The sequence below is a fragment of the Ochotona curzoniae genome, unplaced genomic scaffold (genome assembly GCF_017591425.1).
Source record: "Ochotona curzoniae isolate NIBS_2020 unplaced genomic scaffold, NIBS_Ocur_1.0 contig_46, whole genome shotgun sequence".
Taxonomy (NCBI): domain Eukaryota; kingdom Metazoa; phylum Chordata; class Mammalia; order Lagomorpha; family Ochotonidae; genus Ochotona; species Ochotona curzoniae.
The window spans coordinates 8,828,407-8,851,892 of record NW_024466340.1 but is presented as its reverse complement, the minus strand read 5'-3'; the positions used below and the strand labels follow the sequence as shown (position 1 = coordinate 8,851,892).

The following is a 23,486-nucleotide window of genomic DNA, read 5'->3' as shown; positions in this document are numbered from 1 at the left end:
GTGAGGTGGTCCTGTTGCTGACCTCAGTTCCCCAAGATGAGTGTTCCTTGGAGTTCTCCTGTCCTGGACCAGGAGGGTCGTGGGCCCGTGCCGTCCCGAGCTGGGCTGCTGCAGCCCCTGCCAGCTGCCAGCCATGACGTGCCAACTGCACGTGGGCCCCAGAGCAGTGTGTGCTTGGCTGGGAGCCAAGTGTGTGCAGGACTCCTGTGCCCATTTGTGGCCACCAGCCAAGCTGCTTGGGATGCTGGTTCTCCTGGCACCTTTGCCACAGAGAGGAAGGGCTGGGAGGCAGCTCCTGGGCACCCCCTCAATGCACACACACGGCCCTCCTGGACAGGTGTGTGTGTCCCTATGCACACACAGCCCTCTCACACATGTGTGTGTATGTGTTTGTGTGCCCATGCACACACCCAGGTGTGTGTGCATGCCGTGTGTGTGTGTGTGTGTGTGTGTGTGCACGGCCCTCCCACCCAGGCCCCATGCACACACAGCCCTCTCACACAGGTGTGTGTGTGCGTGCACGCCCCATGCACTCACACGGCCCTCCGTAGCACTAGTGTGTGCATGTGTGTACATACACGTGCAGGCACACACACGTGCCTGTCCAAAGCACTGATGGAAGAACAGGATGAAGAGTTCACCTTGACATGAAGATGTGTTAACATGCATGAGAGGCCTCCCATCAGCTGTGTTTTCCAGAGACCTTTGGAAAACCCCTTGTACACGTGTGCCAAAACAAGCACCTTTAACGTCCCTTTCCACAAGCTTTTAGAGGCATCTTCACATAGCACGTGTGTGCACACATGTACGCCGTCCACACACGTGTGCGCACACCCACCCCGCCCGCTGATCTGTGTCTACCTCCACCACGCAGTCCAAGGTCCGTGAGCTGGAGCAGAAGTGCCGGGCGCAGAGCGAGCAGTTCGACCTGCTGTCGCGGGACCTGGAGAAGTTCCGCCAGCACGCCGGGCACATCCACCTGCTGGGCAGCAGCCCCCCGGCCGCCCGCAAGCCTTTCCCGAAGCTCATGAATGGACTGGCCCCGCCCATCGGCAGAGGTGAGCAGGGGCCCACAGGTGGCTGCTGTGTGGAGCACCTGAGGCGTGGGGCGGGGCACACAGCTGATAAGCCTCAGACTGGAGTTAGAACTCTGAAGCCAGTGTGGCTGCGGCGTCTACACCAGCACGGGCTCCCAGCGAGGCTCGGGTGTGGTTCAGTTGCCTCCTCCTTCCCGACAGCCTGGGCACGGAGAGCCTGGAGCTTCTGCCCTCCCCAGGGCACTGATGAGCCACAGTGGGTCTCAGCCCTTGCCCAGGTCTCGTGGGTCCTTGGGGCAGGGGCCATGTGAGTGGCAGGATGGAGGTTCTGTGGGCTGAGAGTCCGTTAGTGCAGAGCTGGCGGTGGTGTCAGGCCCTCCCCTGGGGGTTCTGTGAGACAGGCCACGTGCTGTGTCTTCTGTGGCGGGAGGATGGTCTCCCAACTGTCCCTGCTCCCCTTCCCCCCACGTGCAGGCAGTGGCAGTCACAGCGGCCTTCCCAGACATGGGGGACAAGGCTCCTGTGCCTGCCCTCTGGGTGTGTGACTGCTGAGGGTTAGTCAGCCAGCAGGGCAAGTCTGGGGGGAGCACCTGACAGTGGGCGTGGCCCGGGAAGAGCACCTGACAGTGGGCTGCTGCCACACCGAGTGACCTCACAGGGCCCTCCTGAGGGTGCCTGCTCAGGGCTCCCCCACTGTGCGTTGTGCATTTTCTAAGCTGGCCCTCTACATTGGCACCTCTTTGCTGTAATTAGCACGTGCACAGCCTCTGGTGTGACAGCCGTGGCTGAGCTGTCTTGCCACACAGGAGCCTTGGGCGGAGTGTGAGAGCTGCCTGCCACAGTGCCTGCTGTGCCCGGGCCTGCTGGTCCACGCCTCCCTCCCTCTCTACCCCGTCTCCGTGGCTTTGGCCTCACAAAGCCCCCGTGTCACCAAGTTCGGGCAGTGTCTGCAGCTGGTGGTCTTCATGGGGCTCCCTCCCCGGGACTGGGCCCACGGCTCAGCCCGGTGCGGGCCACAGTGCTGGGGTCACACAGGGAGCAGGGTGGGCAAGCTACTTCTACTTTCTCCCTCTAACACTACGGCAGGTTTTAGCAGTAAACGAGGCCCCATGGCTGGTTAGGGCTCTCCCAGCTGTGGGTGACAGCAGAGCCAACCTCTGGTGGCGTGGGCAGGCCCTGTGCTGCTCCTCATGGCTCCTCTTCCTGGTGGTGGCCACGTCCAAGGCCAGGAGCCTCACAGTGAGGGATGGGAGGAGGAGCAAGAGTGGGGACCCTGACAGGAGGCAACTAGAGGGCAGGTGACATTTGGCCTTGAACTTCCTGCCTGCTCTGCCTGCTGCCAGGTCAGGAGGGCACAGCTGGAGGTTGCCCTGTGACCGGAGGAGGGGCCTGGCCTCTGCCGCTCACCACTGAAGCTGACAAGCCCACCTGCCCGTCGCCGCCTGGGGCCCCGAGATGCAGGTTTGAATCCAAGGTGAGGGGCTGCTGGGGTATGGGGGCCCCTGGGGCTTGGTCAGCATTAGCATTGCGAGGTCATGGGGAGTCCCGATGGAGGTAATACCACAAAGATGTGTCCAAAGTGGGGAGCAAGTAAGGACCCCCCCCCCCACTGGGCAGAAAGCAGGGGGCCAGAGGCAGCTCACTGGACCCAGTGCCACCCGGAGTGGGTGGGAGTGAGGCACTGGGGAGGGGGCAGGGCTCTCAGCCATATTGAGAGTTTTCTGGAAGCCCTGAGCAGCTCCCACGTGTCAGAAGGTGGGCTTCTCGCAGGACTAGCTGCCAAGGGCGCAGGACTCGAGTGGGGCCCCAGCAGGTCACATGGGGCAGGGAGCGGTTTCCGTACCCGGGTCCCTCCCGTGTCCTGAGGCAGCCGTGGGTGGCACGGCTGGGACAGCTGCCGAGGCTGATGACCTTGATGTACCTGTGTCGTTCGCAGATGGACAATGAGAGGAAGTCCAACACCTCGAAGCACAGCTACTCAGGCAGGGTCCACTTATGTGTGGCCCGTTACAGGTGAGCACGCAGGGCCACAGCGCACCTGAGCCAAGACACCCCTCTGGCTTCAGAGCCAAACACAGTGCCAGATGCGGGCAGCGCCAGATGCAGGCGGCACTGGACACAGGCAGTACCCGATGCGGGCAGTGGTGCCCCGTGAATTGGCATCAAGTGTTGGAGCCAGGCCAGAGCTGGCCCTGCCTGCTCCTCACTGCCTCCCCTCCCTGAAGCCAAATCAACCCTAAGGGGCTATGTGTCCCATGCTGGCTGGCCAGCCACAGGAGAGCCCTTCTGAGTGCCCCGGGCTTTCTCAAGAGGCCCTGCAGGCCAGGCTGCAGCCACTTGGCATATCCCAGGTAACGAGCAGGCCAGGCTGCAGCCACTTGGCATATCCCAGGTAACGGAGCAGGCCAGGCTGCAGCCGCTCGGCATGTCCCTGATGGTGTCGCCCAGGTAACGGAGCAGGACCCGGCTCGTCCTGACCCTCACCTTGGCCACCACAGGCAGATCCGTGGTGCTGTGGCTGCTGACCCATTGTTGTCATTTTGCTGCATCTGGCTACCACCTCCAGATTGTGTCATTTTGAAAATGTATTTTTTTGGCAGTCACAGAGAGGAAGAGACACACAGATCTTCCATCCACTGGTTCATAGCCTAGGTGGCCACAACAGCCAGGGCGGGAGAAGGAGCAGGGGCCGCCTGTCACCCACAGGCAGGGGCCTGCAGCCTGGGCGGGCGCAGGAACAGGGACCATGGTCTCACTGTGATTAGGCTACAGTGCTGGCTTTCTCATCTTGCTGGGACGAGGCGGGCAGGAGCACCGAGTCAGGCTCCTTCAGACTCCCACTCCAGAGCTGGGAGTTGGGGTGGCTCCTGGTGCCCGGTGGCAGGGCTGGGGGCTGCCATCTCCCCACAGACCACTAACGAGCTATCTGCGTGTCTCCCCCTAGTTACAACCCCTTCGATGGCCCCAATGAGAACCCAGAAGCCGAGCTGCCCCTCACGGCTGGGAAGTACCTCTACATCTACGGAGACATGGACGAGGACGGGTTCTATGAAGGTCTCTGCCTCTGCCACCTCAGGGCTCCAGCTCGCCCATGTGGGCCAGCCCCCTCCTTGGAGGCACAAGGTCCTTGTGGTCTCTGTCGGGGAAGCCAGGCAGCGTCAGCTCCCTGCTGCTCTGTGTCCCCACGCATGGTGGAAGGGCCCCGCCAGCCAGCCCCCGGTCCCCACAAGAGACTGGTCCGTGGTGCATCTGGCCCTGTTGGACAAGGGTGTGGTGCTGGCACTGGCCTGCACTGTCGTGGCTCCTTGGTGAGGCCCCTGGGTGACCCATGACCCAGTGTGGCAGAGCTGTCCCAAGCTGTCTGGTTGGGACGCAGTCCCGTTTCTTGCCGAGGATATAAGAAGCTGCCATGTTCCTCCCAGAGGGGTTCCCCCCTTCCAATCTTCTTGCCCCAGCACCCACAGGTCCCCAGCTGGTGTCCCTGCTAGCAGGGCCAGGGTCCTTCTAGGTGGCCTCATGCACGATGGCCTGTGAGCCCCACAGGCCCTCACCTGCCTCCCGCAGAACACCCCCTCCCACAGGTGGGGTCAGGGAGGTGGGTCCTCAAGTGGCAGGGCTGGAAGTGCTGTGGGTTGGGCACCAGCATGGAGCATTCAGGGCTGCGTGATGCCTCTGTCCCCACATCCCATCACCACCATCACCCCACATCCCACCACCATCACCCCACATCCCACCACCATCACCCCACATCTCACCATCACCATCACCCCACATCCCATCACCATCACCCCACATCCCACCACCATCACCCCACATCCCATCACCATCACCCCACATCCCACCACCATCACCCCACATCCCACCACCATCACCCCACATCCCATCACCATCACCCCATATCCCATCACCATTACCCCACATCCCACCACCATCACCCCACATCCCACCACCATCACCCCACATCCCATCACCATCACCCCATATCCCATCACCATTACCCCACATTCCCACCACCATCACCCCACATCCCACCACCATCACCATCACCCCACATCCCACCACCATCACCCCACATCCCATCACCACCATCACCCCACATCCCATCACCATCACCACCCCACATCCCACCACCATCAACCCATATCCCATCACCACCATCACCCCACATCCCATCACCACCATCACCCCACATCCCATCACCACCATCACCCCACATCCCATCACCATCACCCCACACCACCACCATCACCCCACATCCCACCACCATCACCCCACATCCCATCACCATCACCCCACATCCCATCACCATCACCCCACATCCCACCACCATCACCCCACCATCACCACCACCCACCATCACCCCACATCCCATCACCACCATCACCCCACACCCATCACCACACCCCACATCCCACCACCACACCCCACACCCACACCATCACCCCACATCCCACACCATCACCCCACACCCACACCACCATCACCCCACATCCCATCACCCACCACACCCCCACATCCCATCACCATCACCCCACATCCCACCACCATCACCCCACATCCCACACCATCACCCCACATCCCATCACCACACCCCACACCCACCACCATCACCCCACATCCCACACCACCATCACCCCACATCCCATCACCACCACACCCCACACCCCATCACCATCACCCCACATCCCATCACCACCACCCCCACACCCATCACCCACCACACCCCACACCCCATCACCACACCCCACACCCACCCACCACCATCACCCCCCCTCCCACCACCATCACCCCACATCCCACACCACCATCACCCCACATCCCATCACCACCATCACCCCACATCCCATCACCATCACCCCACATCCCATCACCATCACCCCACATCCCACCACCACCACCCCACATCCCACCACCATCACCCCACATCCCACCACCACCCCACATCCCATCACCACCATCACCCCACATCCCACACCACCATCACCACCACACCCACCACCACCACCCCACATCCCACCACCACACCCCACATCCCACCACCATCACCCCACACACCCATCACCACCATCACCCCACATCCCACCACCATCACCCCACACCCCACCACCACCACCCCACATCCCACCACCACCACCCCACACCCCACCACCATCACCCCACATCCCACCACCACACCCCACACCCACCACCACCACCCCATACCCATCACCACCATCACCCCACACCCACCACCACACCCCACATCCCATCACCACCATCACCCCACACCCATCACCATCACCCCACACCCACCACCATCACCCCACATCCCACCACCACACCCCACACCCACCACCATCACCCCACACCCACCACCACCATCACCCCACATCCCACCACCATCACCCCACATCCCACCACCATCACCCCACACCCATCACCATCACCCCACACCCACCACCATCACCCCCACATCCCACCACCACACCCCACATCCCACCACCACACCCCCCACACCCACCCACCATCACCCCACATCCCACCACCACCATCACCCCACACCCACCACCATCACCCCACATCCCACCACCATCACCCCACATCCCATCACCATCACCCCACATCCCACCACCATCACCCCACATCCCATCACCATCACCCCACATCCCATCACCACCATCACCTCACATCCCACCACCATCACCCCACCTCCCATCACCACCATCACCCCACCTCCCATCACCACCATCACCCCACATCCCATCACCACCATCACCCCACATCCCATCACCACCATCACCCCACATCCCATCACCACCATCACCCCACATCCCATCACCACCATCACCCCACATCCCACCACCATCACCCCACATCCCACCACCATCACCCCACATCCCATCACCACCATCACCCCACATCCCACCACCATCACCCCACATCCCACCACCATCAACCCATATCCCATCACCACCATCACCCCACATCCCATCACCACCATCACCCCACATCCCACCACCATCACCCCACATCCCACCACCATCACCCCACATCCCATCACCACCATCACCCCACATCCCATCACCATTACCCCACATTCCCACCACCATCACCCCACATCCCATCACCATCACCCCACATCCCATCACCACCATCACCCCACATCCCACCAGCACCCCCTAATGCCATTGCTGTCACCAATGCCCTCATTTCCCTATGTTAACAGACTTTATGGTGTCAGGTCACATCACAGGTCCCCTCCCCCTGGCCTCCTGGGCCACTCAGCCTCTGCAAGGGACCCCAGGTAATGGTTTTTCCCAGCTCTATGTTGGAGACGCAGGCACCAGCCTGGGAGCCTGTCTATTGTGCTCTCGCTTTCCTGCTGGGAGTCAGCAGGTTTTGGGGGTGAGACCCCCTCCCTTGGCCAGCCACAGGAGCTTCTGGGATGACTCGGTTCACCCAAGGAGGGCCTGACACCATTCACAGTGTCCTGTAGTGTCAGCTGCACTCTGGCTGCTATGATGGACCTTGTATCTTGCAAGGGTTTGTGAAAACCACAGTAGGCTTTTTTCTGTGGTCTCAGAGCCACGGCCACGGTCGTCCTTCTAACAGGTCGTTAAGCACCTGCCACAGGCAGGAGGCTGCAGAGCTGGTCATTCAGTCAGTGAGAGGGCCTTGCCCTCAGGAAGCATCCTGGCTTGGAGGCGCAAGTGCAGGCCCACCCTACAGGGAAGGGGTGGGCACCTGGCGAGCCCAGACAGAGTGGTGGCAGGGGACTGACAGGGCATCAGAGTGGGTTCCTGGGACAGGCTTGTTGCTGCGCCCTGTGAGGAAGCCATGTCGAGTCTGCTGCAGGGAACACGGACCTGGTGGGACAGCTGGGTGGTGCCTGCCCTGCAGGGGGTGGTGCTGAGGGCCGGACAGCGGCTGGGTGACCCTGTCCTTGTTTCTGACAGGGGAGCTCCTGGACGGGCAGAGGGGCTTGGTGCCCTCCAACTTTGTGGACTTCATTCAGGACAGCGAGTCGCGGCTGACGAGCACCCTGGGGAGCGAGCAAAACCTCGCCAACCAGCCCGGTCTCGGCTTGGAGCGGGCCGACATCCTCGACCTCCACTCCCCGACCCACGTGGACTCCGACCTCCCCAGCAACGGCGCGGGGACGCTGGACGTGGACCTCGATGACATCGGAGAAGACACTGTGCCTTACCCTCGGAAAATCACCCTCATCAAGCAGTTGGCCAAGAGTGTGATCGTGGGCTGGGAGCCCCCGGCGGTGCCCCCGGGCTGGGGGACTGTGAGCAGCTACAACGTCCTGGTGGACAAGGAGCCCCGCGTGAACCTCGCACTGGGCAGCAGAACTAAGGCCCTGGTCGAGAAGCTCAACATGGCCGCCTGCACCTACCGCATCTCCGTGCAGTGCGTCACGAGCCGGGGCAGCTCGGACGAACTGCAGTGCACGCTGCTGGTGGGCAAGGACGTGGTGGTGGCCCCCTCGCAACTGCGGGTGGACAACATCACTCAGATCTCTGCCCAGCTCTCCTGGCTGCCCACCAACAGCAACTACAGCCACGTCATCTTCCTCAACGAGGAGGAGTTCGACATTGTCCGGGCCGCCAGATACAAGTACCAGTTCCTCAACCTCAGGCCCAACATGGCGTACAAGGTGCGGGTCCGGGCTCAGCCCCACCAGATGCCCTGGCAGCTGCCGCTGGAGCAGAGGGAGAAGAAGGAGGCCTTCGTCGAGTTCTCCACCCTGCCCGCAGGTGAGCCGCGTCCCCTGTGCTGCCAGGATGTTGCCCTGTCCGCCGGGAAGGGCTCTCCTGTTGAGGGCGTCCCAGGCGTTCTGTGTGGCTGTGGTGGGGTCCACTCTGGGGCTCCCAGTGTGTTCCAGCTCGTAGCTGTGGTGGGGTTGGGCAGTCTGGGTATCCTCTCCCAGGCTCCTGGTTTGCTGAGGGTCTCTAAGCCAGAGTGGGCGAAGGTGGCACCAGGAGCTTCTTCTCCGAGTGTGAAGTCAGCGGACTGGACACACGCATGACACGTGGGCACATTCTTTGCAGCACACCGTGCGCCCCTGGGCTCGTGGCCTCCTCTGCCGGCGGCAGGAGGACTGCAGGGCGACACTGTGCTCGCCTCTCTCTCTCCTGTGCAGGCTCAGTTCTCCAGGAAATGCTGTCACAAGTCTTAGATGTTACAAATCCATCAGGGTGCTTCAAAAAGTCCATGGAAAATAGAATTCAAAGATCGCGTATTTTGGTGCAAAAACATGTTGGAATTTGTTTCTAAGACTTTCAGAAAGTTCGTGGAAATGGCTATTATGAAAAACTCATTCATGGATTTCAGGTTTTTTGCTTAGACAGAGGTCTGTCTCATGTCTGTTGGTTCACTCCTCAGATGTGCACAGTGGTTGCTGGCTGGCTCCGAAGCTAGAAACCAGAACTCAGTCTGTTGCTCACGGTGTCGGGGACGAACCCTAACCCTGGGCTGTCATTGAGGCATCCAGGAATAGGGCCTACTGGCATCCTGCGCCCTGTGAGCTGAGTGGCCTGTTGTTTCTGGCCATCTGGTAGACCACTGGCAATTGGGGAGGCGGTCACGCAGTTACAGGGCTGGCACTTGTGGCCAGGCGGTTCCCGGGACAGGTCCGGCTGTGGGCAGCAGCTGGGGCTTCTGGGAATGAGCAAGCCAGGGAAGAGGTGGGTGAGATGGGCTCCCGAGTCCTGCTCCTCAGGCACCTGACATCGCAGGAACCTGGCCACTCATCTCCCTTTTGGCTCAAGTCAGTGAGGGACCAAGTGGCCGCCCGAGGCACCCAGCAGAGGCGGTTCCATGGGCCGGGGACCATGGGGGAGGTGGCGTGCACATAGGGCAGGGGTGTGTGTGTGCAGCCGTGCCCGGGGGAGGGTCTGTTCCCCCCTGGTGGCTTGTGGGAAGGCGCCTGGATCCAGGTGAGATGGGCTGCGCCCAGCAACGCCCCATCTGGTCACACAGGGCCAGCTTGGAAGCTTCTGTCCCTTGTCTCCTTTTGCAGGCCCTCCGGCACCCCCACAAGACGTCACTGTCCAGGCTGGGCTCAGCACGGCCACAGTCCAGGTGTCCTGGAAGCCCCCCATGCTGACTGCTGCTGGGCTCTCCAACGGTGCCAATGTCACCGGCTACGGCGTGTATGCCAAAGGGCAGAGGGTGCGTGTGGGCGGTGAGCCTGGCAGCAGGCAGGGAGCGGGGGAGGGCCGGCGAGGGCCCGGGCAGCCTGTGAGTGGCACTCTCCCTGTACAGGTGGCCGAGGTCATCTTCCCCACAGCGGATGGCACTGCCGTGGAGCTCGTGCGACTGAGGAGCCTGGAGGCCCAGGCTGTGACTGTGCGCACTTTCTCCGTCCAGGGCGAGTCCGTGGACTCCTCCGCTGCTGCCGTCCCCCCTGAACTCCTGGTGCCTCCGACCCCCCACCCAAGAACTGTCCCCCCAGCGAAGCCTCCTACGGGTGTCCCCGATACCAAAGATGAGTCCCTGGGTACCCACATCAGAACGGACGAGGTCTGGGAGCAGGGCCGGGTGCCTGCCCTGGGACACGGGCACATGCTGGAGCCACCCAGCCTGCAAGGCAGTGGGCGACGCTCGCCCTCACCCAGCCGCATCCTGCCACAGCCGCAGGGCGCCCCTGTGTCCAGCACCGCCGCCAAGGCCATGGCCCGGGAGGCTGCACAGAGGGTGGCCGAGAGCAGCCGGGTAAGCTGGGGCTTTGCGCCAAGGGTGCCCTGCCTTCCCGGCCCAGTGGGAGGAGGTGCTGCCACCCTGCGGGACCACGGCTCAGGCTCAGAATGTCAGGCTCTGGGTCTGTGCTGCATGTGGGTAGCCAGGCCACTAGGCTGGCAGTGATGAGACAGGTACAGGATGCCATCTCTGTCCTGGGGTACCACGTGGGTGTGGGCAGACAGGACTGCATGCAGAGGGACGCGTGGGTGCGCTCAGTCTGCGGGTGGGGACTGGCTTGTGCTCCAGGGTGCACAGGCACTGGGACAGGGAGTCCTAGGAGTGATCCTTACCACGTGGTGCTGGGCGATCTGGTCCATTCCACCCCACCTGCCTCAGGTGCACCTGCGCTGTCCCTGGTCAGCACTGCAGGGTCAGCAATGGGCATCCCAGCTGGCAAACCCGGAGACTGTCCGCACAGGGACCTCCCATCGGCCAGCCTCTGGGCTAGGGGCCTGGCAGGCAAACCCAGAGAGTGTCGGCACAGGGACCTCACATCGGCCAGCCTCTGGGCTAGGGGCCTGGCAGGCAAAGCAAGCATGGTGCCTGGAAGGTGACCTCTGGGGTCAGTCGCCATTCCTGTCCTCACCAGCTCATGGACCTGCCCTGACTTAGCACCTTCTGAGAAACAGGAAACCCAGTTTTCTGTGGACCCCCCGTCACCCTGTGGCCTCTGGGTGAAGGAGCCCCCGGGGGCTCCCATGTCCTGAACACGGAGCCTCGAGGGCCAGGAGGCAAGCCGGGGCCCCCAGAGGTGGGAGAGGAAGAGGCGTCGGTCGCCTCTGCCCCAGTGGCCACTGTGGCAGGACTGAGCTGCCTTCCAACTCACCCTGCCCTAGGCCTGTGCATGTGCCCCGAGGGTGGCTGCAGGGTCTGGTCCAGGCGCAAGCTTGGGGTGACACACGCGACAGTGCCCACTCAGCCGCTGGTCTTTCTTTCCAAGTTAGAGAAAAGGAGCATATTCCTGGGGCGGGGCAGCATGGGGCCGTGCGCCAACTCCGACGATGAGGACGGCTACACCTCCCCTGACCTCCGCAGGAGAGGCGCCTCCGTGGAGGACTTTCTGAAAGGCTCTGAGCTCGGCAAGCAGGTGAGGGGCAGGGGTGGCTATGGACGGGTGAGTGCATGCAGGGGTGGCCCGGCATGGGTGAGTGTGTGCAGGGGGCTCTGGGCAGGTCCCTGGCAAGCCTGGAGACTGAGGGACCCTGCACCACTTGATGCCTGCAGGGCCTCAGGCTTGTAGGGGACCGAGCCCACTCAGAGCTGCCCGGGGCTCCCACTTCCTGCCCTGGTGTCTGGCCATGGAGAACCCCTAGTCTCCACTGAGGCAGTTGCTGCTCTCTGCTCCATGTCGGCCATCCTGAGATCCAGACATACAAGGATGTGCTGTCCCAGCCTTGTGACCCTGCAGAGGTCAGCCAGGTGTGCAACCTCTGGCTAGAGCCCCTCCCAGCCAACAAGCCTTGGCATTCCTGGCAGTGGAGCTGACACACCTGCAGTGGGGCCGTCTCTGCCTGGCCTCATGGCACACCTATGGTGTGCCCGCACACAGCAGTACCCCTCCTGAGGCCCAGGGGCTCTGGTGGAGGGCCCTTCCTGTCAGCAAGCGCCCCTGCCCTTGGTCCCCAGCCCCACTGCTGCCACGGCGATGAGTACCCCACCGAGAGCAGCCGGGGCTCCGACCTGTCCGACATCACGGAGGAGGACGAGGAGGAGCTCCACTCGGAGATGCAGCTGGAGGACGGAGGCCGCAGGCGGCCCGGCGGTCCCTCCCACGGCACCCTCAAGGTGAGCGCTGAGAGCTGCTCCTGCTGTGCCTGGAGGAGTTGGGGGTGGGGTTTGGTGGCTCCGCTGCCAAGCTGGAGCGTGGAGAGGCGACAGAGGGTGCTGACCCCAGGCTCTTCCCGCTGGGACAGGCTGGGGGCTCCCAGCTGTGCCCTCGGGCTCCAGGAGAGGTCACTTCATGGGACTCGAGCTGGAGCCCATCCCGGGGTCTAGCAGGGAGCGTCCCGCTGCTGGCCGGAGCTGCTGCTCTGTCCCAGGAAGTGTGGCTGAGCTGCCCACCAGCACGTGCAAGGCCTGCGTGGGCCCAGCGGGGGCAGGACAGGTGGCTGGGCAGCCCTCCGTGGGCTTCCTGGATGAGCAGTATCTGTAAGCAGTTGTGGGCTCAGGTGCAGCTCTGCACACTGGAGTGGCCGCTCAGCACCCTAAGGCGGATCCACGTTCGGCGAGGGCACCTGTGATGCCCTGGCACGGAGGAACGTGGCACATTGCTGTGTGAACTTCACATGGCGTGGCTCCTGGGCCACTGGGGGCTGCTGACTGGCTGTTCCCGAGTGGTCCTGTTGGGTCCCCATGACCCTCAGGCTGTGCCCCTAGATGAGAGTTGATTGAACGGGCTTGTCCCCCCTTCCCCTGGTTCTCCTACTCACTGGGAGAGCTGGGGCACTTGTCCTGCTGAGTCCAGTGAAGAGTGGACCGGCACCACCTTGGCCAGCAGGGAATGGTCCACCGGGTTCCGCCAGCCAGGGGCTTCAGTGGCCCAGGGAGCCCCTGCCAGCCCACTGCACTTGCTCCAAACATTCCTTCTTCCGGAACAGGCAGCTCCAGGCCCCTCTAGCACCTCCCACAGATGGGCTTGGGTTCCTGAGGGCAGGTGCCCCAGAATGTGGCCTTGGCGGTCGGTGTGCCTGGCCCTGCACGCCCCTCCAGCTTGCAGGCAGCAGGAAACGCTGCCCTGGTGCCCATGCCTGCGGCTCCCGCAGCCTCCCAGCAGGGGGCAGCAGTGGCACGTGTCCCCTGGAGCAGCCACGGAGCCCAAGCACAGGGGAGGCTGGCCAGCGGCCTGCCTGGGGAGGGGAGCCTGGCCAGCTGTGCAGGGGCAGACTCCGTGTCGGCTAACCAAGCAGCCCTGTGTGTGGCCAGCATTGTGCAAGCCCCACAGACCAGGCTGGCTCAGGACAGGAGGCAGAGTGGCAGCCTGGGCCCTTGGCCGATGCCCGTGGCATCCGGGCACTGTGCCAGGGGGCTGGCTTCACACGGTCAGTGTTACGGAGGGGCAGGACGGTGAGTTCTGTCTGAGGTGCTCAACCAGGAGTGGAGTCCAGAGCCACTGGCAGGGTCAGGCTGGGAGCCCCTCCTGGGCAAGGGCTTGTTGCCATCGCCGGCTGGCAATCCTTGGGGTTTCCCAGGACATGGCCAGCAGCGTGGGTCTCCTGGGACAGCCCCTCCCGCTGCTGCCTCTCCCGCAGTCCGCCTGCATGGCCGCCTCCGTCCCCGCTCGTGGCCCCGTGGCCACCAACACTAACCCTGTGTTTTCTCTCCTCTCCACCCCACATCACGTGTGGTTGCACACTGCTCGCTGGGCACCGTCTGGTTCCCCCCAAGGAACATTCTAAGCCTAGGATGGCAGACGGCGCCCTGTCGGAGCCGGCCGAGCTCCCCGCACAGCCGCACCTCCGTAAGCGGCTCTTCAGTATCCCCGAAGTGGCCGAGGAGGACCCAGAGCCCTGCGAGCTGCCACGCAGACAGGGGCTGCGTTGTGGCCCCAGGCCTCGCCCCCGGGCTCCGCAGGGCTCCAGGCTCCCCGGGCAGCCCCTGGAGGACTTCCTGCTGGAGGACAGGGGCTGCCGCTTCAGCCGCTGGGCCACTCGGAGCCCGGACAGCGGCCTGGACTGCGGCAGCGAAGAGGAAGAGCTGCGGTTCAGTTTTGGGAATGCCTCGGCCCCGTGCAGCCCTGGCCCCGGCCGCTGCCCCTGCAGGAGGAGCCCGCGGCCCCTGCTGGCCCGGCGGCGGACGCTGACCCGGCAGAGCAGTGTCGAGGAGGACTCCGAGGAGCAGGTGGGCCCCGGCCCAGCCCGCGCGAGCCCAGCCCCAGGAACAGGGCTGGGCCGAGCCCACGGAACCCGACGACGGCCGCTCGCAAGGGGACCCCTGGGTGCGCGGGCCCCCTCCCCGCCTGCAGCCTCTTGCTGGCTTCTCCCTGGCTCGGGTTTGGTGTCTGCGGCCGGGGCCTCTGCCACTGCTCGCCCTCCACCCTGCACCCCGTCCTCCGTCCCCTGCTGCAATGACGCCCCCCAGAATCGACGAGGGTCATGGCTGCTTGGCTTAAAGGACAACTGAGCCTAAATTTTAATTAAGGGTTAGCTGAACCACGATCTCCCTCGCCCCGAGCCTGGCAACTGGGGACTCCCTCCACGACTGTGAGTCGGCGAAGGCATCCCCTCGCCCCGGGGGTCCTTCCAGTTGGCACTTCAGCCTTCACCCCTCATCCTTAAGGGTTAGAAAATAGCCCATCTTTACTTACTGTCTGAGGGTTCCCCCCGGGCTTGTGCCCGAGCCTGCTGCTGGCAGCGGGGGCCATGTTGCCAGCCGTGGGGTGCCCAGCGCAGGCACCGCTCTGGGCGGACTCCTCTCCGGGACACTGGCTTGTGGCACGCCTCACCGAGCACGCAGGGGAGCCTGACCTGGCCCTGCGCTCCGGCACTTTGTGGCAGGCCCCCGGCTCCAGGGTTGCCTCACGCCTTTGTGAGGCCTCCTAGCCAACTTTAAATTACAGAGCGGGGACCTGTCCAGGGGTCCAGGTGTGGGCTGGCCTGCTGCCCGCGTTCCAGCCCAGAGTGATGCTTGGCGTGGTGGGGGCTGCGGCGGGGTCCCGCGTCTGGCTCCAGCAGCCGGCAGCGAGGCCTTGAGCCCGGGGCCAGGACGTGGGCCTCTCTTCCGCTCGCTCAGCTAACCTTTCAGTTAAAAGTTTAGTTTCATTGCCTTTAGAGCTTCTGCTTCTGACTGGACTCCATCGGCCTGGCCACGCCGCCACCCGCTCCCGCACGCGTGCCCACACGGGGTGCTCACTGCCCTCTTTCCTCTCCAGATCCTAGGAAACCCAGCGTCCACTGGGCGGGCGGCCCACGGCGGGCGGCGCTTCCCCGCAGGTGGTGTGGGTCCTCCCAGGCCGCGGCCCGTGGCGGCCTCGCCCATCGGTTAGTGTCCTGCCGCGCTCTCCCCCCTCTCTCCCGCCCCGTGTGACCGCGTGGCCCTTGGGAATACCATTTCAGGACAGCACCAGGTCCACGCATCCCTCTGTAAGTATGCCCAAGGCCAGGGCGCCCCACCGAGGCCAGCCTGGTGCCCTTCGCCTGGATGCAGAGGGCCTGGCAGAGCCAGGGGTGGGTCGTCCTGCTCGGCTGCCACGGGCTGCCACGCATGCAGGCAGGCCCAGTGACACACACATGGTGCGTCAGGAGAGGCAGCGGCCTGTGGGCCTTAGGCGGCTCAGACAGCTGTGTGCCGCAAGCCACCGAACGTGCCGACAGCAGGGAGAGGAGGCTGTGCGCCTGTACTGAGCAAGCCTTAGGACACACATGGGTCTGTGGCGGGATGGCTGGACACGTATGATGGAGGAGCCAGCTGATGGGGTTCCTGGCCCAGCACCCCGCTTCCAGTGTCTGAGCAGCTCTGGCAGGGCAGCTTGTCCTGTTCAGTGCACTGCAGGTGTGGGATGGGTCCTCTGGAGGTTCCCACCTCCTATGACCAAGACTGAACACACTCGCCACAGCCACCAAGGGGCAAACACTCCCTTCCCCGCCCTCCCCACACAGACTTGCAGGGCAGCCAGCTGGCAGGGCTCAGGAAGCACACTGGGTGGGGTTCTCCGGGTCCATGACACGTGCAGGGGGCAGCGCGGTTCTGTGCCAGGACCTTCACAGAGATCTGGCCTCTTGACGCGGCCCTGCGCACGTGCTGAGAAGCGCACGGGAGACCTCGCTCTGCTGACTTCTCAGCAGCCCAACAAGCCACGTGAAAGACGCGGCTAACGTCAAGGTCCTTGTGTGTGCACTCCCCCCGCACCGCCTGCTGCTTCAGGAGATGGGAGAGCAGGGTGAGGAGGGCCCCAAGGCGCTGGCATGCACGTGTCTGCCCTCACGGTGCCCTGTCTGGTGAGCAGCAGCACTCTAACAGCTCAGAAGCCGGCCTCCCACAAGCCTCTGTGAGCGGGACGCAGCCTGGACACCACACTGTTGACTAAGCCTCGCGCCCACAACTCCCGAGAAGTGCCCAAGCTTTGGTGGTTCTCTGGGCACTTGGTGGTGGTCAGGAGAGGCCGCCATCACAGAGGGTTGACCCCCTCCCAGCCACGGCGAGGGCACTGCCTTCAGCCTCCCCGCCCGCCCTGCTGCCCTGGCCCACAGGGCACCGGCTGAGAAAGCGCAGTGGTCTGCCACACTCAGCCTGCCCTCGCCCTAAACAGGAAGTGAGGGTGGGACAGGGGCAGCAGGGGACACATGGCCCTCAGGTGCCCCCAGTCTCACCCTCAGACATGGCTGTGGAGTGCTGAGTGCTGGGGGTAACTGCCAGCCGTTGTCCCTTGGGTGCCCAGTAACTCCCCCTCACTCAACACCATCTTCTTGGGGTGCACACAGCCAGCACATGGCAATGCAGGGGACTCCTATGGCTGCTTAGCTGCAACCACTTGATGGGAATGGGGGCAAAGAGAAACTGGGGCTTCCTGTGGGCTCCCAGCGAAGACGTGAGCATGGACATGCAGGGCCTGGGGAGTTATGTCCCAGACAGGCTCCCCGCAGCCACAGCGCCTCCCAGCTCTAGTTGGAAGTCTTACATTCTGTTTTCCCCAGCGCCTGTCCTGTTTCCTGGGAGGGGCTGCGTGAGAACATGTGCGTCCACGCATCCGGGCCTGTGCTCGGTGCTCTGACGCGCGTGTGGGCTCCCCGGCTGCCTGCAGACTCACTGCCCCGTCCTTTCTCCTACATGTGCCAGACGAGTACGCAGGGAGGAGCCGCCTCTCCCCCGACTTGTGCGAGGAGTCAGAGACGGACCCCGGCACCGACGAGCTCCCAGCCCGCATCTTTGTGGCTCTTTTTGACTACGACCCGCTGACCATGTCCCCCAACCCGGACGCTGCGGAGGAGGAGCTTCCCTTCAAAGAGGGACAGGTCATCAAGGTGGGGACAGTGGGGAGGGTTCAGGGAATGGTGGGGCACACATGAGGACGACCGAGCACGCAGAAGCGGGTCCCGTGCCCCTTTCTGACCCGGCCCATCTCGGCTTCACTTTGGCCCCACGGCTCTAGGTCTATGGTGATAAAGACGCCGATGGCTTCTACCGTGGGGAAACCTGTGCCCGGCTGGGCCTCATCCCGTGCAACATGGTCTCGGAGATCCAGGCGGACGACGAGGAAACCATGGAGCAGCTGCTGCGGCAAGGCTTCCTGCCTCTGAGCACACCCGTGCAGAGAGCAGGTGCGAGCTGGCCTGCCCAGCCTAAGGCCCCGAGACAGCTGCGGCTTCCCGCAGGAGAGATGCCCCTGGGTCCCTGGCCATGTCACCATCTATTCTCTGCTTGGAAGCCTGACTACCCAGAGAAGCATCTCGGGTGAAGGGTCCTGGCATGGGTGCCCTCTGCCCTTTGTGATGGACAGCATGGGGTGCTTTGGTCCATCCACGGCCCGTTCATGGGCTCCAGTGAGCAAACTCCAAAGAAATTTTGCATTGGGGGCTCCCATTTCTGCCAGGTGCAAGACACTGAGCTCCCCTCTCCCCTGCACCGTTGTGGGGAAGGCTGCTCCTAGTTAGGGCCTAACACAAGGCCCACGTCAGCCGCCACAGGCAGCATCAAGGACACAGTGCTGGACACCTGGCAGTGAGGCCACGGCCAGCCTTCGGCCTGTGACCTCTCTGTTCTCGTGCCTTGGGCCGTCTTGTGCTCTCCGGCTGCTGGAGGCCCCTGGGCAGGGCTGGGCATCAGGCAGATTCTCCTGTTTGGTGGAATGCCAGAGGGCACAGGGGCCTCTGCCCATCAGTGCCTGGGATATCACCCCTGAAGCGCAACCACCAAACACTGCCCCGTTGGACTGGGCAGGAGGCAGGAGCTGCCTGTGGTCCCTCCTGCCCTCATGCTAGGTGTGCCCAGCACAGTGTGGCCAGTGAACAGGCTCTGCAGTAACTAGATGCCATCAGAATGTGGCGTGGGCTCATGCATCCCCAGGAAGCACATTCCACAGTGTGTACGGAGCAAGAATGGCCAAGGTGACTGTTGCGGGGAGATGAACTGTGTTTAGGAGACATGGACACAGGCCACATGGTGCCTGGTCAGGGACAGGGCCAGTGGCTCCTGAGTGAGGCAAGAAGGCAGCTCAGCAGAGAAAAGGGCAGCCTCCCCATGAGTGACCCCTGAGTTACCCTGGGTCACACTCTCCCCATAACAAACTAAAGTCACATGAAGCATTGTCCAAAGTTTAAACAGTTATGCTGGGGCTCAAAAGGCTAATCCTCCACCTGCAAGTGCTGGCATCCCCTCTGGGCACCAGGTCTAGTCCCAGCTGCTCCACTCTCAATCCAGTTCCCTGCTAATGTGCCTGGGCAAGCAGGGAGATGGTCCAAGTGCTTGGGCCCTGCGCCCGTGTGGGAGACCCACTTAGAGCAGTGTTCACCTCAGCTGGCACCTCTGGTGAGCAGCCTGCCCTCCGTCTCAACAGTAACGCGACTATTGTCTTCTCGGAGCCCTGAGACGGGCCTCGCCCAAGGACAGTCACAGCCTTCAACTGGCTGCATGGTCCCATGCTGAAGCCAACCAGCCACAGGCTGCCAGTCCTGGTCACACGTGTCTCCCTGTGGCTGCTCTATAAGGGGCTCAGTGCCACGGCTGCTGCCTGCGTAACTCGGCGTCTTCTTGCCTGTGACCCACAGAGAGAAGCAGAAGGAGCGGCAGGCAGCGTTCTGTGTCCACACGCAGGATGGTGGCCGTGTATGACTACGACCCCAGAGAGAGCTCGCCCAATGTGGACGCAGAGGTACGGCAGCCAGTATTCCCTGTACCACGCAGCGTGCCTCTGGAAACCTCACTGCTGACAGGCCCAGCCGGTGCCCTCAGCCTCCCTCACACAGCCCGTGCCCTCACAGCCTCACCACACACTGCCCTGTGCCCTCAGCCTCCCTCACACAGCCCGTGCCCTCACACTGCCCTGTGCCCTCCCAGCCTCCCCCTCACACAGCCCCATGCCCTCACATAGTCCCGTGCCCTCACACAGCCCCGTGCCCTCAGCCTCCCTCACACAGCCCCGTGCCCTCACACTGCCCTGTGCCCTCACAGCCTCCCCCTCACACAGCCCCGTGCCCTCCCAGCCTCCCCCTCACACAGCCCGTGCCCTCACATAGGCCCGTGCCCTCAGCCTCCCTCACACAGCCCGTGCCCTCCCAGCGTTCCCCTCACACAGCCCATGCCCTCACACAGCCCGTGCCCTCACACAGCCCCGTGCCCTCACAGCCTCCCCCACACACTGCCCTGTGCCCTCCCAGCGTTCCCCTCACACAGCCCCGTGGAGGTCCCATCTGCGGATGTGCCTCTCCTCGGCGACCACCCGTACCTCCTCATCATGCTGCCTGCCCGAGAAGCCATCAGCCCAGGACTGCGGCCGCTGCCGCCCGGGCGGGAGCAGCAACTTCAGACCTGTGCTCCGCAGGCAGCTGCCCAGGGGCGGCGCCCCTCTTGGGTTGGGCAGTGGGAAGTGCTGTGTGCTGCTGCAGCTGCTGGGGCTGGGTTGAGCACCAAGCAGAATCCCAGGAGGTGGTGGTGCCACAGCTGTGTGGGCACCCACATCCTGATGGCCTGTGCCTTTGGCATCAGCTCACGCCCTGCGGCCAGCCCTGGGCAGCAGGCTTTGCTGCTGGGCAGGGAGACCCTGTGTGAGGCAGCTCCCCTTGCTCTGAGCAGAGCCGGCCGCCAGCCTTGTGCCTTTGTTCCTCCACGGAAAGGACAGGCCGGAGCCTCGGGTAACCCCAGAGGGCACGGTCCAGAACACAGCTGCTCAGCCGCACGCCTCTCTCCGCAGGCCGAGCTCACCTTCTGCACAGGCGACATCATCGCCGTCTTTGGGGAGATTGACGAAGACGGGTTTTACTACGTGAGTACTGGGGCGCTGCAGGACGTGGTGTGTGCACAGTGCCTGGCTGGACGGGGACCCCTCCGCCGCCTGCACTGTTTCCACTGGGGAGATTTCCCATGGATAAAACTGCCCCAAACTAACACATTCTGATGCTCTGTTTCAAAACTGCCATGTCCAAACAGTTACAAGACAATGGGCTTTACCCTATATATTGAGTAAAATTAATTGTCCAGCTAACATTTTCATATAGGAAGAAAGAAATTCAAACATGCACTAAAGTAAGTAAAATCAGCTGTGTAGACTCATTAGTGCTTCCTGCTCCCCCGCCCCCCGAGCCACTGGCAGCAGCAGGAACCCTTCCCTGCCAGGCCGCCCTCCTGCGCCAAATGCCACTTCACCCATGGCTACTTCTTCCACTGCCAGCTCACTACAGGCTCACAGCAGCCCTCACATGGCACGCAGCCTCTCCCCACCGCAGCCCTACACACGGCACACAGCCTCTCCATACTGCAGCCCTGCACATGGCACACAGCCCTCTCCCCACCGCAGCCCTGCACATGGCACACAGCCCTCTCCCCATCGCAGCCCTGCACACGGCACACAGCCTCTCCCCATCGCAGCCCTGCACATGGCACACAGCCCTCTCCATACTGCAGCCCTGCACATGGCACACAGCCCTCTCCCCACCGCAGCCCTGCACATGGCACACAGCCTCTCCCCACCGCAGCCCTGCACACGGCACACAGCCCTCTCCCCACCGCAGCCCTGCACACGGCACACAGCCCTCTCCATACTGCAGCCCTGCACATGGCACACAGCCCTCTCCCCACCGCAGCCCTGCACACGGCACACAGCCCTCTCCCCACCGCAGCCCTGCACACAGCACACAGCACACAGCCCTCTCCCCACCGCAGCCCTGCACATGGCACACAGCCTCTCCCCACCGCAGCCCTGCACACGGCACACAGCCCTCTCCCCACCGCAGCCCTGCACACAGCACACAGCCCTCTCCCCACCGCAGCCCTGCACACAGCACACAGCACACAGCCCTCTCCCCACCGCAGCCCTGCACACGGCACACAGCACACAGCCCTCTCCCCACCGCAGCCCTGCACACAGCACACAGCACACAGCCCTCTCCCCACCGCAGCCCTGCACACGGCACACAGCCCTCCCACCGCAGCCCTGCACATGCACACAGCCCTCTCCCCACCGCAGCCCTGCACACAGCACACGGCACACAGCCCTCTCCCCACCGCAGCCCTGCACACAGCACACAGCACACAGCCCTCTCCCCACCGCAGCCCTGCACACAGCACACAGCACACAGCCCTCTCCCCACCGCAGCCCTGCACACGGCACACAGCCCTCTCCCCACCGCAGCCCTGCACATGGCACACAGCCCTCTCCCCACCGCAGCCCTGCACATGGCACACAGCCCTCTCCCCACCGCAGCCCTGCACACGGCACACAGCCCTCTCCCCACCGCAGCCCTGCACACAGCACACAGCACACAGCCCTCTCCCCACCGCAGCCCTGCACACAGCACACGGCACACAGCCCTCTCCCCACCGCAGCCCTGCACACAGCACAGCCCTCCCCACCGCAGCCTGCACACAGCACACAGCCCTCTCCCCACCGCAGCCCTGCACACAGCACACAGCACACAGCCCTCTCCCCACCGCAGCCCTGCACACAGCACACAGCCCTCTCCCCACCGCAGCCCTGCACACAGCACACAGCACACAGCCCTCTCCCCACTGCAGCCCTGCACACAGCACACAGCCCTCTCCCCACCGCAGCCCTGCACACAGCACACAGCACACAGCCCTCTCCCCACTGCAGCCCTGCACACAGCACACAGCACACAGCCCTCTCCCCACTGCAGCCCTGCACACAGCACACAGCACACAGCCCTCTCTAGGCTGACCAGTTCCGAAGCAGAGTTGACTGGCTGTGGGCCCCCCCGCGCTGCACATTTCAGCCCAGTGGGTAGCGTGCGTGGGTGACCAGCCCCTGCCTCTGCCCTGTGTGTAGGGGGAGCTGAACGGGCAGAAAGGCCTGGTGCCCTCCAACTTCCTGGAAGAGGTGCCTGATGATGTGGAGGTCTACCTGTCCGACGTGCCATCCCACTGCTCGCAGGACACGCCCACGCGGCCAAAGGCCAAACGGGTAAGCAGGGCCACCCGGCCTCTCTGACCCCTCCCCGCCACGCGCTCCCGTCCGTGCCCCGGCCCCAAGCACAAACCCTTCAAGGGGGCCGGGTGTCCCCAAGTTCTGAACCCCAAACCTCAACTTCATTTGTTTGCGCGCACACACACAACAAAACCCCAAGGCCCTTCCCACTGTGGTCCCCCGGCTTTCCCGGCCACAGGCGAGGCAGGCACGAGGGGGGCTGGCTGGGCCCCAGCAGGGGCAGGGGTCAGAGGAAGGGGCTTGGTCCCCTCCCCAGACCACCCATCCGACTGAGAGGACATTGTGCCTAGTGTCATTTCCATCCGACTTCATCATGCGAGTCCTTCTGTCATGTTTTATATCAATTATATTTTTGTTTCTTTGCTCATCTGCTTGGACAAGAAGAAGAGTGTTCATTTCACACCTTAATCAGGCCAAGTAGCCTTCGTGTAAGCAAGCAGCTGAAGATACCTAGACAGATCCCACCTTAAGCTACCTAACGGACCAGTGCGGTAGACTTAAGTCTCCCGGGGGAGGGACGCAGGGCCAGTCTGTCTCAGAGCCTGAGCCTGTGGCAGCACGGCAGCCCTGGGCTCTGCTCTAAGGCGGCCCTGTCTGGCCGTCACTTCCCACTGTTTGCCCCCGGCGTC

General features: G+C 63.5%; 1 protein-coding gene across 1 annotated transcript in view; it reads left to right on the top strand.

Moving 5' to 3' along the window:
* Nucleotides 1-23,265, top strand: part of RIMBP2 (RIMS binding protein 2) — a 35,999-nt gene extending 12,734 nt beyond the window's left edge. The window contains exons 5-21 of the mRNA XM_040986865.1: nt 875-1,211; nt 2,381-2,511; nt 2,974-3,050; nt 3,982-4,091; nt 7,973-8,779; nt 10,045-10,196; nt 10,290-10,739; nt 11,707-11,853; nt 12,393-12,551; nt 14,151-14,684; nt 15,514-15,742; nt 17,538-17,722; nt 17,851-18,019; nt 19,466-19,569; nt 20,608-20,679; nt 22,699-22,833; nt 23,239-23,265. Coding sequence (XP_040842799.1) covers nt 875-1,211; nt 2,381-2,511; nt 2,974-3,050; nt 3,982-4,091; nt 7,973-8,779; nt 10,045-10,196; nt 10,290-10,739; nt 11,707-11,853; nt 12,393-12,551; nt 14,151-14,684; nt 15,514-15,742; nt 17,538-17,722; nt 17,851-18,019; nt 19,466-19,569; nt 20,608-20,679; nt 22,699-22,833; nt 23,239-23,265 — 3,825 coding nt within the window. The remainder of the gene's footprint in view (nt 1-874; nt 1,212-2,380; nt 2,512-2,973; nt 3,051-3,981; nt 4,092-7,972; nt 8,780-10,044; nt 10,197-10,289; nt 10,740-11,706; nt 11,854-12,392; nt 12,552-14,150; nt 14,685-15,513; nt 15,743-17,537; nt 17,723-17,850; nt 18,020-19,465; nt 19,570-20,607; nt 20,680-22,698; nt 22,834-23,238) is intronic.
* Nucleotides 23,266-23,486: the final 221 nt, after the last annotated feature.